At 62.0% G+C, this 11,237-nt stretch overlaps 1 protein-coding gene across 1 annotated transcript in view; it reads left to right on the top strand.

Annotated features, from left to right (window-relative positions):
• The window catches only part of GAS6 (growth arrest specific 6), a 35,085-nt gene that overhangs the window by 21,264 nt on the left and 2,584 nt on the right, over positions 1 to 11,237 (top strand). The window contains exons 7-13 of the mRNA XM_032402556.1: positions 1,968 to 2,090; positions 3,093 to 3,214; positions 3,610 to 3,728; positions 4,080 to 4,269; positions 5,847 to 6,011; positions 7,081 to 7,249; positions 10,299 to 10,471. Of these exons, the coding sequence (XP_032258447.1) occupies positions 1,968 to 2,090; positions 3,093 to 3,214; positions 3,610 to 3,728; positions 4,080 to 4,269; positions 5,847 to 6,011; positions 7,081 to 7,249; positions 10,299 to 10,471 (1,061 nt within the window). The remainder of the gene's footprint in view (positions 1 to 1,967; positions 2,091 to 3,092; positions 3,215 to 3,609; positions 3,729 to 4,079; positions 4,270 to 5,846; positions 6,012 to 7,080; positions 7,250 to 10,298; positions 10,472 to 11,237) is intronic.

Below are 11,237 nucleotides of genomic sequence, written 5' to 3' on the forward strand. Positions count from 1 at the left end.
CTGATTCATGATGAGCGTGATGGCAGGTGCCCACCTCCGCTGCCAGGTTTCAGGGCGTGCCTGCCGATACCAGCTCACGTACACCCTTCCTCTTGACCATCACCTGTTTCTCTGGGGACCCTGGACCCCAGACCCAGCCAAAAGAGGAGGCTGTGGGGAACGAGGAGCCTTGTCACTGTGGTACGGACTTCCCATCTTCTCCTCGGTCAGACCCTGAGATGCTGGGAAGGAGGGACTGGGGTCGCTGCACCCCACTTCTACAGCCCGCCAGCATCCTGAGACCAGGGGCTCGGGCCTCTCCATCGTCTCTCCTCGGCTGCAGGAAGGGATCTCCAAGCCGCGTGGCAGGGAGGTGGGCCGGGTGGGGCCTCTCCTGGGGGAGAGCCTATGAGGCCCCGGGGTGAGTGGGGCAACAGGGAGCAGGGCCTGTTTGGGGCCACGGGGCCACACAGGACTGGGTCTAGGCTCCCTGTGCCCGTGCCCGGTGCCAAGGCCACGCCCTGGGTGCTGCATCAGCTCTCCTGGTCACTGTGCTCTGCGGCGAACGGTCGGACCGCAGCAACTTAAGGGGCCAAGTGCTGGCAGGGTGCAGGGTGCAGGGGCCAAGAGCCCGGGGTCACGGGGCCCTCGGACAGAGCTCGGCCCCATGGGCCCCCAGCCCCACCCACCATGGCTCTGTGGCCGTGGCTGATGGCCAGTGTGGGAGAAGAAGCCAGGGTGGCGTGGGGCCGAGTGGGCACGTGGGGTCCAGAGCTTCGTGCACCGTTTCCTGTGGGGAGGGCACGGCCTGGGACGCCCTGATGTGCTGGAACAAGGCAAGGACAGGAGGCCCTCCCTGGTGCTGCCGCCGGCCATCCTGCAGGGCCCTGGGATTTGGGGAGACGCGGGCTCTCGGGCCCTCCCGCCACCACAAGCACTGCGGGGGCTTTGGTGAGCTTCTGTGCAGCGGCTGAGGCTGAGGGAGACCTGCTGCCGCGGCGGCGTCTCACGGGCTGGGTTTGGAGAGCTTCACGCTAACCAGGCATCCTTTGTGCGGGGCCTGTGTCCTGCAGCCCAAGTGTGAGCGCGGTGCCTCCCCAAGGGCGGTGTCCCCCCAGGTGTGGCCAGCGCCCGTCAGGAGCCAGCACCCACCTGCTGACGGGCGGAGGCTCCTGAGCTCCTGGACGTGGGGCTGGCTCAGCCTGGCTCTTGGGCTGAGACAGAGGCTCAGAGGCAGACGGACAGAGTGAACCCAGCGGCGTTCACACTGCCTCTGGGGGGCACCTGTTGCTGCCCTGGCTTTTTCCCACGGTCGGTGAGCGACCTGCTAGGGTTTTCGTGTTTGAGAGCCTGTGTTTGTTGGTAAGCTGCCCTCGTAAAGAGTTAGGGATCGTTGTGAGGCTCCGTGACACAGGGGTTATTCGCCGTCTGAGGAATCCGTGTTGTTTGAAGTCATAATTGCACTTTCTAGACACCCCTTCTGCCCTGGCGGAAATGGGTTTTTAACTGCAGAGGTTTTGGACTTGTTGTTTGCCAAGGTGGCAGAATGGATGGAGCCTCAGGAAGAGCCTCGATAATTGCTCATTACTGTGGTGTTTGATTTCCATCAGAGGGGCCTGGTGTGTGAATGGACCAATCGGCATGGGGCTCCAGGGACCAGGGCACCTCCATTCAGGAGGCCCCGGGGATTCCTCCTGCACCTTCCTGTGCCCGAGCACTCACCCCCTGCACAAGCACAGCCCTATCCACCAGTCTGAGGTGAACCTTGTCACCTGGGATCCCGGTCGGAAACGCCCCCCGCCCCCCACGCCTGAGCCTGGGGCTGCAGGGTCCAGTGGATGGAGCGAGGGGAGGAGGGCCTAGGCAGCCCAGGAGCTGAGCTGAGCGCCGCCCAAGGCTGTGGCTCACGCTGCAGCACCTCCCTGACCAGCCGTGGACTGGCCACTGGCGGAAACAGCCCTGGCCAAGTGCTCTGCTTTCTCCTGCAGATGTGGATGAGTGTGCAAATGGAGCTGCCTGTGGGGAGGCGCGCTGCAGGAACCTGCCAGGCTCCTATTCCTGCCTCTGTGACGCGGGTTACGCGTTCAGCTCCCAGGAGAAGATCTGCCAAGGTACCCCTCCACACACATGCACGCCGTATGCCACACTCACACCTGTGAACACGTGTGTGCTCGTGTGCACATCCATGCACACAGCACATGTACACATCACATGTGGCTAACACACATGTGTGTGCACACACTCACACCTGTGAACACGTGTGCTTGTGTGTGCATCCATGCACACACAGCACATGTACACGTCACACATGTGGCTAACACACATGCGTGTGAGCACACACCTGTGAACACGTGTGTGCTCATGTACGCATCCATGCACACATCACACGCGTGGGTGTGCACACACACCTGTGAACACATACAAGCTTGTGTATATGTGTGTGCACGCCCACGCATGTGCACACACATCACCCATGTGTGCATACCATACACATATGCATCCCCAGGTGCCTCTTCATGCAACAGGGCACCTTCTCCAAACTGCCGCGGACACAGTAAAGATTTGAGGAGGAGGGACCCCTGTGCCTCTGTGACAGATGAACCTCTAGCCAACCCTCAGGTCAACCTGCTGTGTTTGGGGACAGCTAATGAGCACTCCCTGTGTCCAGTGGGGAGCATAGAGAGGGCTTGTTTTCTTACCAGTCTTCCTGCCCTTCCCTTCCAAGGGGAAAGTGGGGTGGCCCCAGCCTGCACACCCTCCACACCCTCCTCCGTGTTCCCTGCAGGGTGTCCCTTGGGCCCCTGAAGCAGCCGCAGGGACACCTGCCAACGGCACCAGACCCTTCAGACCCTCAAGCCAAGAACTGCGTAGACGTGGTTTGTGCACTGACCTGGTAGCTTGTTCCTTCAGCTGGAGAAGAAGCAGAGGAAGAGACCACTGACCAGCCCTGCACGTGGCTCAGAGCTGGGGGAGCGTAGGGTGTGGCCTGGGGGTGGGTGCCTCCTGAGTCCCATGCTCCGGAGCTCATTTTCACGGTGAGCACACCATGGGCATGATCAGAGCGATGGCGTGGGCGCTGCCCATGGTGAAGTTTGCCCGTCTCCCTGTGGCAGATGTGGACGAGTGTGCGGACGGGCGCTGTGCGCAGACCTGCGTCAACTCCCCGGGGGGTTACACCTGCCACTGTGACGGGCGCGGAGGCCTCAAGCTGTCCCCGGACATGAACACCTGCGAGGTAGTGTCCTCGGGAAAACGGGGCCACCAGGAGACCTGGTGTCCCTGGGGCCGGTGGCGGTGCGGGACGGGATGTCTGTCCCGTGCATGACATCTCGAGGGCAGCTCCCCACCCACAAGTGACCCGGTGGCCTGCGCCCAGAGCACACACTGCCCTCCCTGTCCACGCGCTCGGGCTCCGGGACACGTGTGCAGTCAGTCTCCTGATTCGCCGGCCAGACCCCTGCTCGGCTCGCACCTGCCGGTCTCCGGGCTGTAACAGGCTCTGGGTTTCGGTCAGAGCCCGGCTGGCAGAGCGGCAGAGACGGGGCTCCGCTGCGTCCTGACAGACCCCCGTGACTGGGAGGGGCTGTCCCGGGGGCGCCCCGCCTGACACCCCTCGTTCCCATCGCACAGGATATTTTGCCCTGCGTGCCTTTCGATGTGGCCAAAAGCATGAAGTCCTTGTACCTGGGCCGCATGTTCAGCGGGACGCCCGTGATCAGACTGCGCTTCAAAAGGCTGCAGCCCACCAGGTGAGAGGCAGCTCACGCAGCGCAGAGCAAAGCACAGTGGACGGGAGCCCGAGGGACGGCCGGCCCGACGCTCCCGGGGACCGCAGACCCCCAGGCCATGCCCCGGGCAGCACCCCAGGGGTCCTGGCGGTCGGCCCAGTCCCTGCCCAGCCACAGCAGCATGGTTCCAGCTCTGGGCCTCCAGGTCAGCATGGGAGCCCGCCACTGCGGGGGCGCTGCTTCTGGCACCCAGAAAAGCGTCCCAGGCTGCCCGCACACCTGTTCTTCCCCGGCTGTCTGGGTCTCATGGGGCAGGAGGCCGTGAGCCGCCAGCCCGTGTGTCACCTGGTTGTTTCTTGTGCTGGCACTCAGGCTGGTCGCCGAATTCGACTTCAGGACCTTTGACCCCGAAGGCGTCCTCTTCTTTGCTGGAGGCCGTCAAGACAGCGCCTGGATCGTGCTGGGCCTGCGAGCCGGCCGGCTGGAACTACAGCTCCGTTACCACGGTGTCGGCCGCGTCACCAGCAGTGGGCCTGTCATCAACCACGGCATGTGGCAGACGGTGAGTGTGGCCACCACCGCCCCCCAGGCCGGCTGGGGTCGGGGGCTCCTGGGGGAGGGCCCTGGCATTTGCACACCCGGCAGTTAGTGGACACCACACAGGCCCCCTGCTCCCGGGAAGTTCACAGTTGATGGGTCAGGAGCTGCGGTCTCAGCGAGGCTGTTCCCCCGGGACACTGGGCTGTGTCCCGAAACGGTTCTGTTCCTCATAGCTGCCAAGAGCTGTGGGGGCTGCTGGTCACCCTGGAGCACACGGGAGGCCCCACCGCAGAAAACTGTCCGGTTCAGAATGTCCATGGCGCTGAGGCTGGGGCCCCTGGGCTGAGGTCTGGGCACGGCTCCCGTGTCCGTGTGTCTGCGCCATCCTGGGACCCGGCTCCTGGGGCCTGTGCCATTCGGGCAGAAACCCAGACACACTCACACGCGGGCGCATCCTTCTGGAGAGCGCCCTGCCCACCCCGGTCCTGACCTGTCGGTCCCGCTGAGACCACTGCCCTGACCTGCACCCCAATGCCCAGACCACAGCAGTCTGTGACACACAGGAACCTTCCAGAAGTTCAGAGGCCCCTGGTTGGAAGTGGGCTTTTAGAAGTAGGCACTTGAGAGAGAAAAGCATTCTTCTTCCCTTTGGAAGTTCAGATAAAATGGGAAATTCTGAATAAAAACAGCGTGGACGTTTGCTAATCTCCATCCTGTGGTCAGGCCCGCCGCCTTCTTTCCCGAGCTCCTGAAGCACAGGTGTTTCCAGAGCGGCGGGAGGGACACCGGCAGCAAAGCTCAGATAACACAGCAGAGCCGGAGGGTCGCGGCCGCCCTCGGGGTCGGGGGCAGGCGCTCCGCACGGGCAGCAGGAGGGCCCAGGGAGGGAGGGGGCTGGAGGCGGCGCCCAGGTGAGGAAGCTGGGGGCGCATGACCCAGTTGGTACAGCTGCCCACCCGAGGCAGGAGCTGGCCGCCCAGGGCGGGGTCAGCCCAGAGGCAGCCCCTCCGTCTCGCTCTCCTGACGCCGTCCCGCTCCCCCTCTTGACCACACTCTGACCCACGCACCTCCGTGTTTCCCACGTTAACCAAAAAGGAAATTGATGGACTTCTGGGGGCTAGGAGGACACACAGAGTGTAGAGAGATGGGTTTTTACTCCTCCTGCGTGGAAAGGAGGAAAGAATGCAAACTTGTGGAGTGAATCCACACGCCCAAGCAGCATCCCGTCTGTGCCCGGCACCTAATTCCCTGCTGGGATTCAGCAGCGTGCCCTCCTGCCCTCAGTGGGGTGCCGCCGTGCACAGGGGAAGTGAAGCGCCAAAGTGGGAGGCAGTGGTTCAGCCGGATTCCCGCTCCCTGGAAGCAGATCGTGGCGGGGCTTCGAGAGGCTCCTGAGGGGCCCGGAGGAGTGGCCCCCAGTGGCTCCCCGTGGAGGAGGCGTGAAAGGAGAAGCCAGGCTGGGGGGCCCGTCAGGGCCTGGAGGGAGGTTGCGTTGGCGCGGGGGACAGCGAGAGTGCAGGCGATGAGGTTGCTCCCTGCCCCGGGGTGATGGGGCGCTTTTGCAAGGTGCGCCCCCCTCACGGCCCTGGTCTTCTCCAGATCTCCGTGGAGGAGCTGCACCGGAATCTGGTCGTCAAGGTGAACAAGGACGCTGTCATGAAGATCGCGGTGGCCGGGGATCTGTTTCAGCTGGACAGAGGGCTGTACCACCTGAACCTTACCGTGGGAGGCATTCCCTTCAAGGAGAAGGACCTGGTGCAGCCTGTGAGTACTGTCCTGAGCCGCGGTGTGGGAGCCCAGGCTCCCGCAGAGGACAGGCGTGGCCGCGGGCTGCCGTGTTTCGCGCTCACCACGCTCAGGCAGCGGTTTCCCGGATGCACCATGTGTCCCTGTGAGACTCGCTTGAGTTTTCATCTGAAGCGATAATAAAAATGCCTGTTTTGCAGTGGAGATAAAACACAATATTATTCTTTACCAAAAGGAACGGTCAACTTTTTTGGACAATTCCCAAGAACATTTGGGTTGTTAACCCTGCCGGGATTTCCACAGGGGAGAAAGACTAACGGGGAGGTCAGTACTAGTCATCCCTCAAAGCCCTGCCCGGCCTCAGCCCTCACCCTCGTCAGGATCCCTCCGTCACCCAGCATGTGGACGGCCGGGGCCAGAATCCTCCACCCTGTGACGATGATTCCCACACAAATGGGAGAAGCAGGTCACGGGCACTTTGACGTTCCTCTGGTGGGAGGTGTTGGCCTGGTCCTCCCTGCAGGGGTGAGGACGATGTCTTATACAGCCTGGGGCATCAGACCCCATTCCAAGGGTCCCACGGTTGCTGTTTACACCTCCTCATTTTACAGACCAAGGCAAGGGTGACCCAATTTGCTCTAAACCGTGTAGCAAGTTCATGGTGCACTGGAATTAGCCGCTCAGCCCCCAGACTCATTTCCGGGGGTACCAGGCACCACGTGTACCCTCGTCCACGTCCTTCCAGTGGGCGGTCAGCGCTCTGCTTTGGGAGTGAGTGGGCAAACCCAATGCAGCCAGAAAAGGTGGGCATCCATACAGGGTGCACAACATCCTTACCTTGCTTGGGAAGAGGACCCACACGAGTGCAAGGACTCATTCTGTCCAGTGAGGAGCCCTTTCCAGAAATAAACAGTCTCCACAAGTAGGACTTGTCCATTTTGCAGTAGATTTGCACACGCCTGAGCCACGCATCCCATCCCTCTGACCAGGGTGGCACCAGCCACATGGCCTCCCGCTGTGGTGTCTGGGAGCCTGTGATGTGGCTACATGGTCCTGGGAAGCCACTGGGATTTCTCTGTCCTTCCAGATAAACCCCCGTCTGGACGGCTGTATGAGGAGCTGGAACTGGCTAAATGGTGAAGACACCACCATCCAAGAGACGGTGAAAGCAAACCCCAAGATGCAGTGCTTCTCTGTGACAGAGAAAGGGTCCTTCTACCCCGGGAGCGGGTTTGCCTTCTACAGCCTGGATTACAGTAAGTCTCAGCTCCGGCGTGGGCACGGCCGTGGTCGTGCTTCTACACAGTATGCAGGGCAAATAGACAAAGCAGAAACAGCTTCCTCGGACAGCAGTGTCCAGGATGAGCTGATGACCCCACGGCCTGGGGCTGCCGCTCGGGGTGGCTGCTCCCAGTCAGGGTTTCCAGTGAGCCGGCGAGGAAGAAATGGCCGATGGGAGCAGATGTCCACCTTGCCTGTGCTGGGACAGCTGGGGTGGGCAGGCAGGTGGGACGGAAGGGTCTGAGGGGATGCTTGCAGAACGTCCTCGGACAAGATGAGCTTAGGTTTGTCCGAGCTCTGCTTGCAGTCACCAGAGCTTGTGAGGAAACAGGGGCAGCATCCGGAGATGGCAGGTGGCTGCCTCTAGGACTCCAGGGGGCTCAGGTGTTGAAGGGAAGAACCAGAGGAGCAGGGGCGGTGGCCGGCCCTGCCGTGTTGCCAGGACCCCGGGGCTCTCGGCAGAGCTGGGTCCGGCCCCGCCAGCGTTGAGGGCACACAGGGGAAAGAAGCCAAACCTGCAGGAACAGCCCTTCTTGAAGCTCCCGTGACGTCCACGCACAGCCGAGGAGGTGGGGCGGGCGGTCGAGGGCCCCCCGCCCTGAGCCCACGCCCAGTGGACATCTGGCCGTCAGTGTAGCGAGAGGGGCTGCAGGGGGCCGGGGGCTGGCCGGAGGCCCTCCCACCTCTGGAACGCAGGGCCCATCCTTTCTTAGCACAAAACACAAGCCTCTTTCCTTTTATTACCAAATTCACTTTACGATTAAAAACTCATCACCCTAACATGCTGATCAAGGAGCAGTCACTTAAACACACACTTTACGTGGCACGAATTGATGTTCCGAATCACCAGGCTGTGGGAGCTCCCGGATGCTGGCGTGAACCCCGTGAACAGCGCGGGTCATGGCGACAGCTAAGCAGTTCTATTGTCTGACTCTGGGCTCCGTGGATTTTCCCTAATCCCTCCCTTAGTTAGCTTTAAAATTAACCCTGATTCTTGAGCACTCACACGCTGGAGCTCTTAATGGTCACTGTGCCTGGAGAGCGAGGACAGCCGTGTATGGGGCCCAGGGAAATGTGCGGGGTCTCTGGTGGGTTCACGGCCCAGGTCCCTGCCACACAGCCCACGTCCAGAGGCTGTCTGGCTGGTGGCCCTTAAGGCGCCTCTGCTCCCCGCCTCTGGCCAACACCCTGGTGCAGACAGGCTCCCAGGGGGCTGCGGCGGCTGCTCCCCAGGGCCATCCCAGGCTCTGCCCTGCCTCTGTCCACGTGGCGCTCGCAGCCCCTCTCTTCCCAAATGGCGAGCTGGTTGTGTTAAATTACAACCCACACCCCCTCTCCAAGAGGACAGGGGCCACACCCCCTGCCACAGCACCCCCCCACGCGTCCACTCCAGCACCTGTGGGCCCCCCGGCTCAGAGGACACGGGGCCTGCTCCTCCTTCCTTAGTGAGGCGGCCATCCCCTCAAGACCTGGGGTCACCACCCCTTTCTATTTTTGCTTTAATGGCCAAAACCATTCCTGTGCCATTAAAGGTATTTCCGAGAAAAGAACCACCCAGTACAATACACATGTTATTCCTTTGGTTTTCATGGTTATGCAGAAAATCTAGAACATCATCATAATATTTAATATAAAATCTCGCCTGTAAAGCACTTCATGACCTTTCCTCGAAGCATCATCCCCACTTCCTGTGCTGGGACACAGGCCTGGGCAGAATCCGCAGTGGCGTGTCCCCTTACGTGGAACACCACGGTCCGCGCACACTTCTGCAGCTGGCTTTGTCAGTCAGTTCTATGACAGCAAAGGCCAGAGGGTATTTAGAACTCTATGCATTTTTAATAAACCTCCAACGATACCATTTTGTAACTCAGAAGAGCCTCCTTGGGATGTCCCAGTCTGCACCCAGCAGCAGCTGGAGGTGGGCGACCTCACTCCCCCCACCCCAAGAGGCCCCCCAGCACAGCAAGGCCCCAGCATCGGAAGCACTTCCGACCACACCATGCGCCTGGTCCCGTCACGGGAAAACTCAGTGCCAGGACGACACTCCTCTCCTCTGATGGAAATAAAGGCAACACTTGGCCACAGGGAAGATCGCTGGTTTTTTTGGTTTTGTTTTTGGTTTTTTGGCTGCTTTTTCCAGTTCTGCGTGCACTCAATTCAGTGGACAATTATCAGGAACGGACCATAGCAGACCCCGCTTAGGGCCGGGAGACCCACCGATGGTTCGGGGTGCTCGCAGTCCAGTGGAACCCAGGTCGTGGTTCACCTCGGCGCCAGCCCACGTGCGGCAAGGGCGTCTGAGCTCCCACGGACGCAGCCCCTGCTCCGGCCTCACCCGCCCGAGCGGGCTCCTTCGTCGGGACGTTGACGGTCTCTGAGACAGAAGCACCCAGGCCGTGGGGCGGAGGGTGTCTTCGCGTGTTGCCGTCAGCAGACGATTCGAGTGTATGGAGGACGTGCATTGTATTTGCCCCCAGAGAACCACGGTCCAGCCCTTTCTACCAAAATGTTTTCTGGAACTGTCCGTGCGAGATCCAGAGGGATATCCTACATGTCTTCCACTCGGACGCTCGTGCGTCCTCTCACTCATACGTCACATACGTAGACACAGGCGCCCAAGTGAGGGGTAAAGTGGTGGCGTGAAGCCGTGGGGTCTGAGAAGGGCGCGTGGTGCTGCTTGCCTTCTAAGGTCTTCCAAGCATGTCCGACTTGGTCGAGCCACCTGAAGGGTGCAGGTGAGATGCCGTGGGCTTGAGGGCCGGGCGCTCCAGCGTGTCCTGCAGGAGAGGAAGGGGGGATGCCAGGGAGGGGCGCCCACGGCCCACGGGGCACATGGTGGGTCAGGCGCTGGCAGCCAGCGAGGACACAGCCACCCCCGGGGGCCCACGTGCTCCCCAGTGGCCGGCTCCCTGGGGACAGGTTGTCCCGTGGCCTCGGCAGCGAGGCGGGGCCGACGGCTGCCACCCCCACTCACCGCGGCCGGCCCCGCCTGGATCCCCTTCTGATGCGCGGCCCTCACCGCAGCTCGGACATCCGCGGACGTCAGCACGGAAGCAACCTGGCAGATAGAGGTCGTGGCTCGGATCCGCCCCGCCACCGACACGGGGGTGCTGCTGGCGCTGGTGGGCAGTGACCACGTGGTGGTCCTCTCCGTGGCCCTGGTTGACTACCACTCCACCAAGAAGCTCAAGAAGCAGGTACCCCTCGCTGCTACCCCAGGCCTCCCCTCCCGGGCGGGTCCCCACATTCTGCCTCGGGAGGCTGTCCCCACATCGCACGGCCCTCACGGGTCTGACAGCCGCAGGGCTGAGGACACTGCTGACCCGAGGTCGCCCAACAGCCTGGGGCAGAGCCGTGTGGGCCGTGGCCCGGGAGCAGTTATGCGGTGGGGCACCTTCCCACCAGACAGTCGGCCGACATAGCAGTTTAGAACAACGTGCATGGGTCGGTCACTCACCTCTGTGTCACACCACTTCACTGACCAGGGCAGACTTCTGGTTTCTCCCGCACACTCAGATGTGCCTGCCTGGACCGAGCCCCTGGGTGCTTCAGGCCTGCGTCCAGCCAGCCCTCACACCCAACCAGGTCGACCACCGCTGTGTGGGACCCCCTGTTTGCTCAGGGAACAGCCAAGGGGCAGAGGAAGGAGCTTTTATTCGCTCGCCTCTGTCCAAAGTGGGCGGACCTGGCTGAGCGGGAGGGTGCGTGCGCCCCTGGCCAGCCTGCCCCGCGGTCCAGCGCTAGGCTCCCCGGACTGGGAAGTAGCAGGCCCGCCGCAGAGCCCCCACCACCGAGCACTCGTCCACACACTGTCTGGACCTGCAGACAAACAGCTCGGGCACCCACAGGGCGCTGCCGACCCTCCCAGGGCGCGAAGAGTGAACGACGCTGGGCCAGCTGTGTGACCGTCCCCTGTTGTGTCTGTCCCCTGCTGTGTGTCCGTCCCCTGCTGTCGGACTGTGT

The sequence above is a fragment of the Phoca vitulina genome, unplaced genomic scaffold, assembly GCF_004348235.1.
Source record: "Phoca vitulina isolate PV1807 unplaced genomic scaffold, GSC_HSeal_1.0 scaffold5, whole genome shotgun sequence".
In the NCBI taxonomy this organism is placed as follows: domain Eukaryota; kingdom Metazoa; phylum Chordata; class Mammalia; order Carnivora; family Phocidae; genus Phoca; species Phoca vitulina.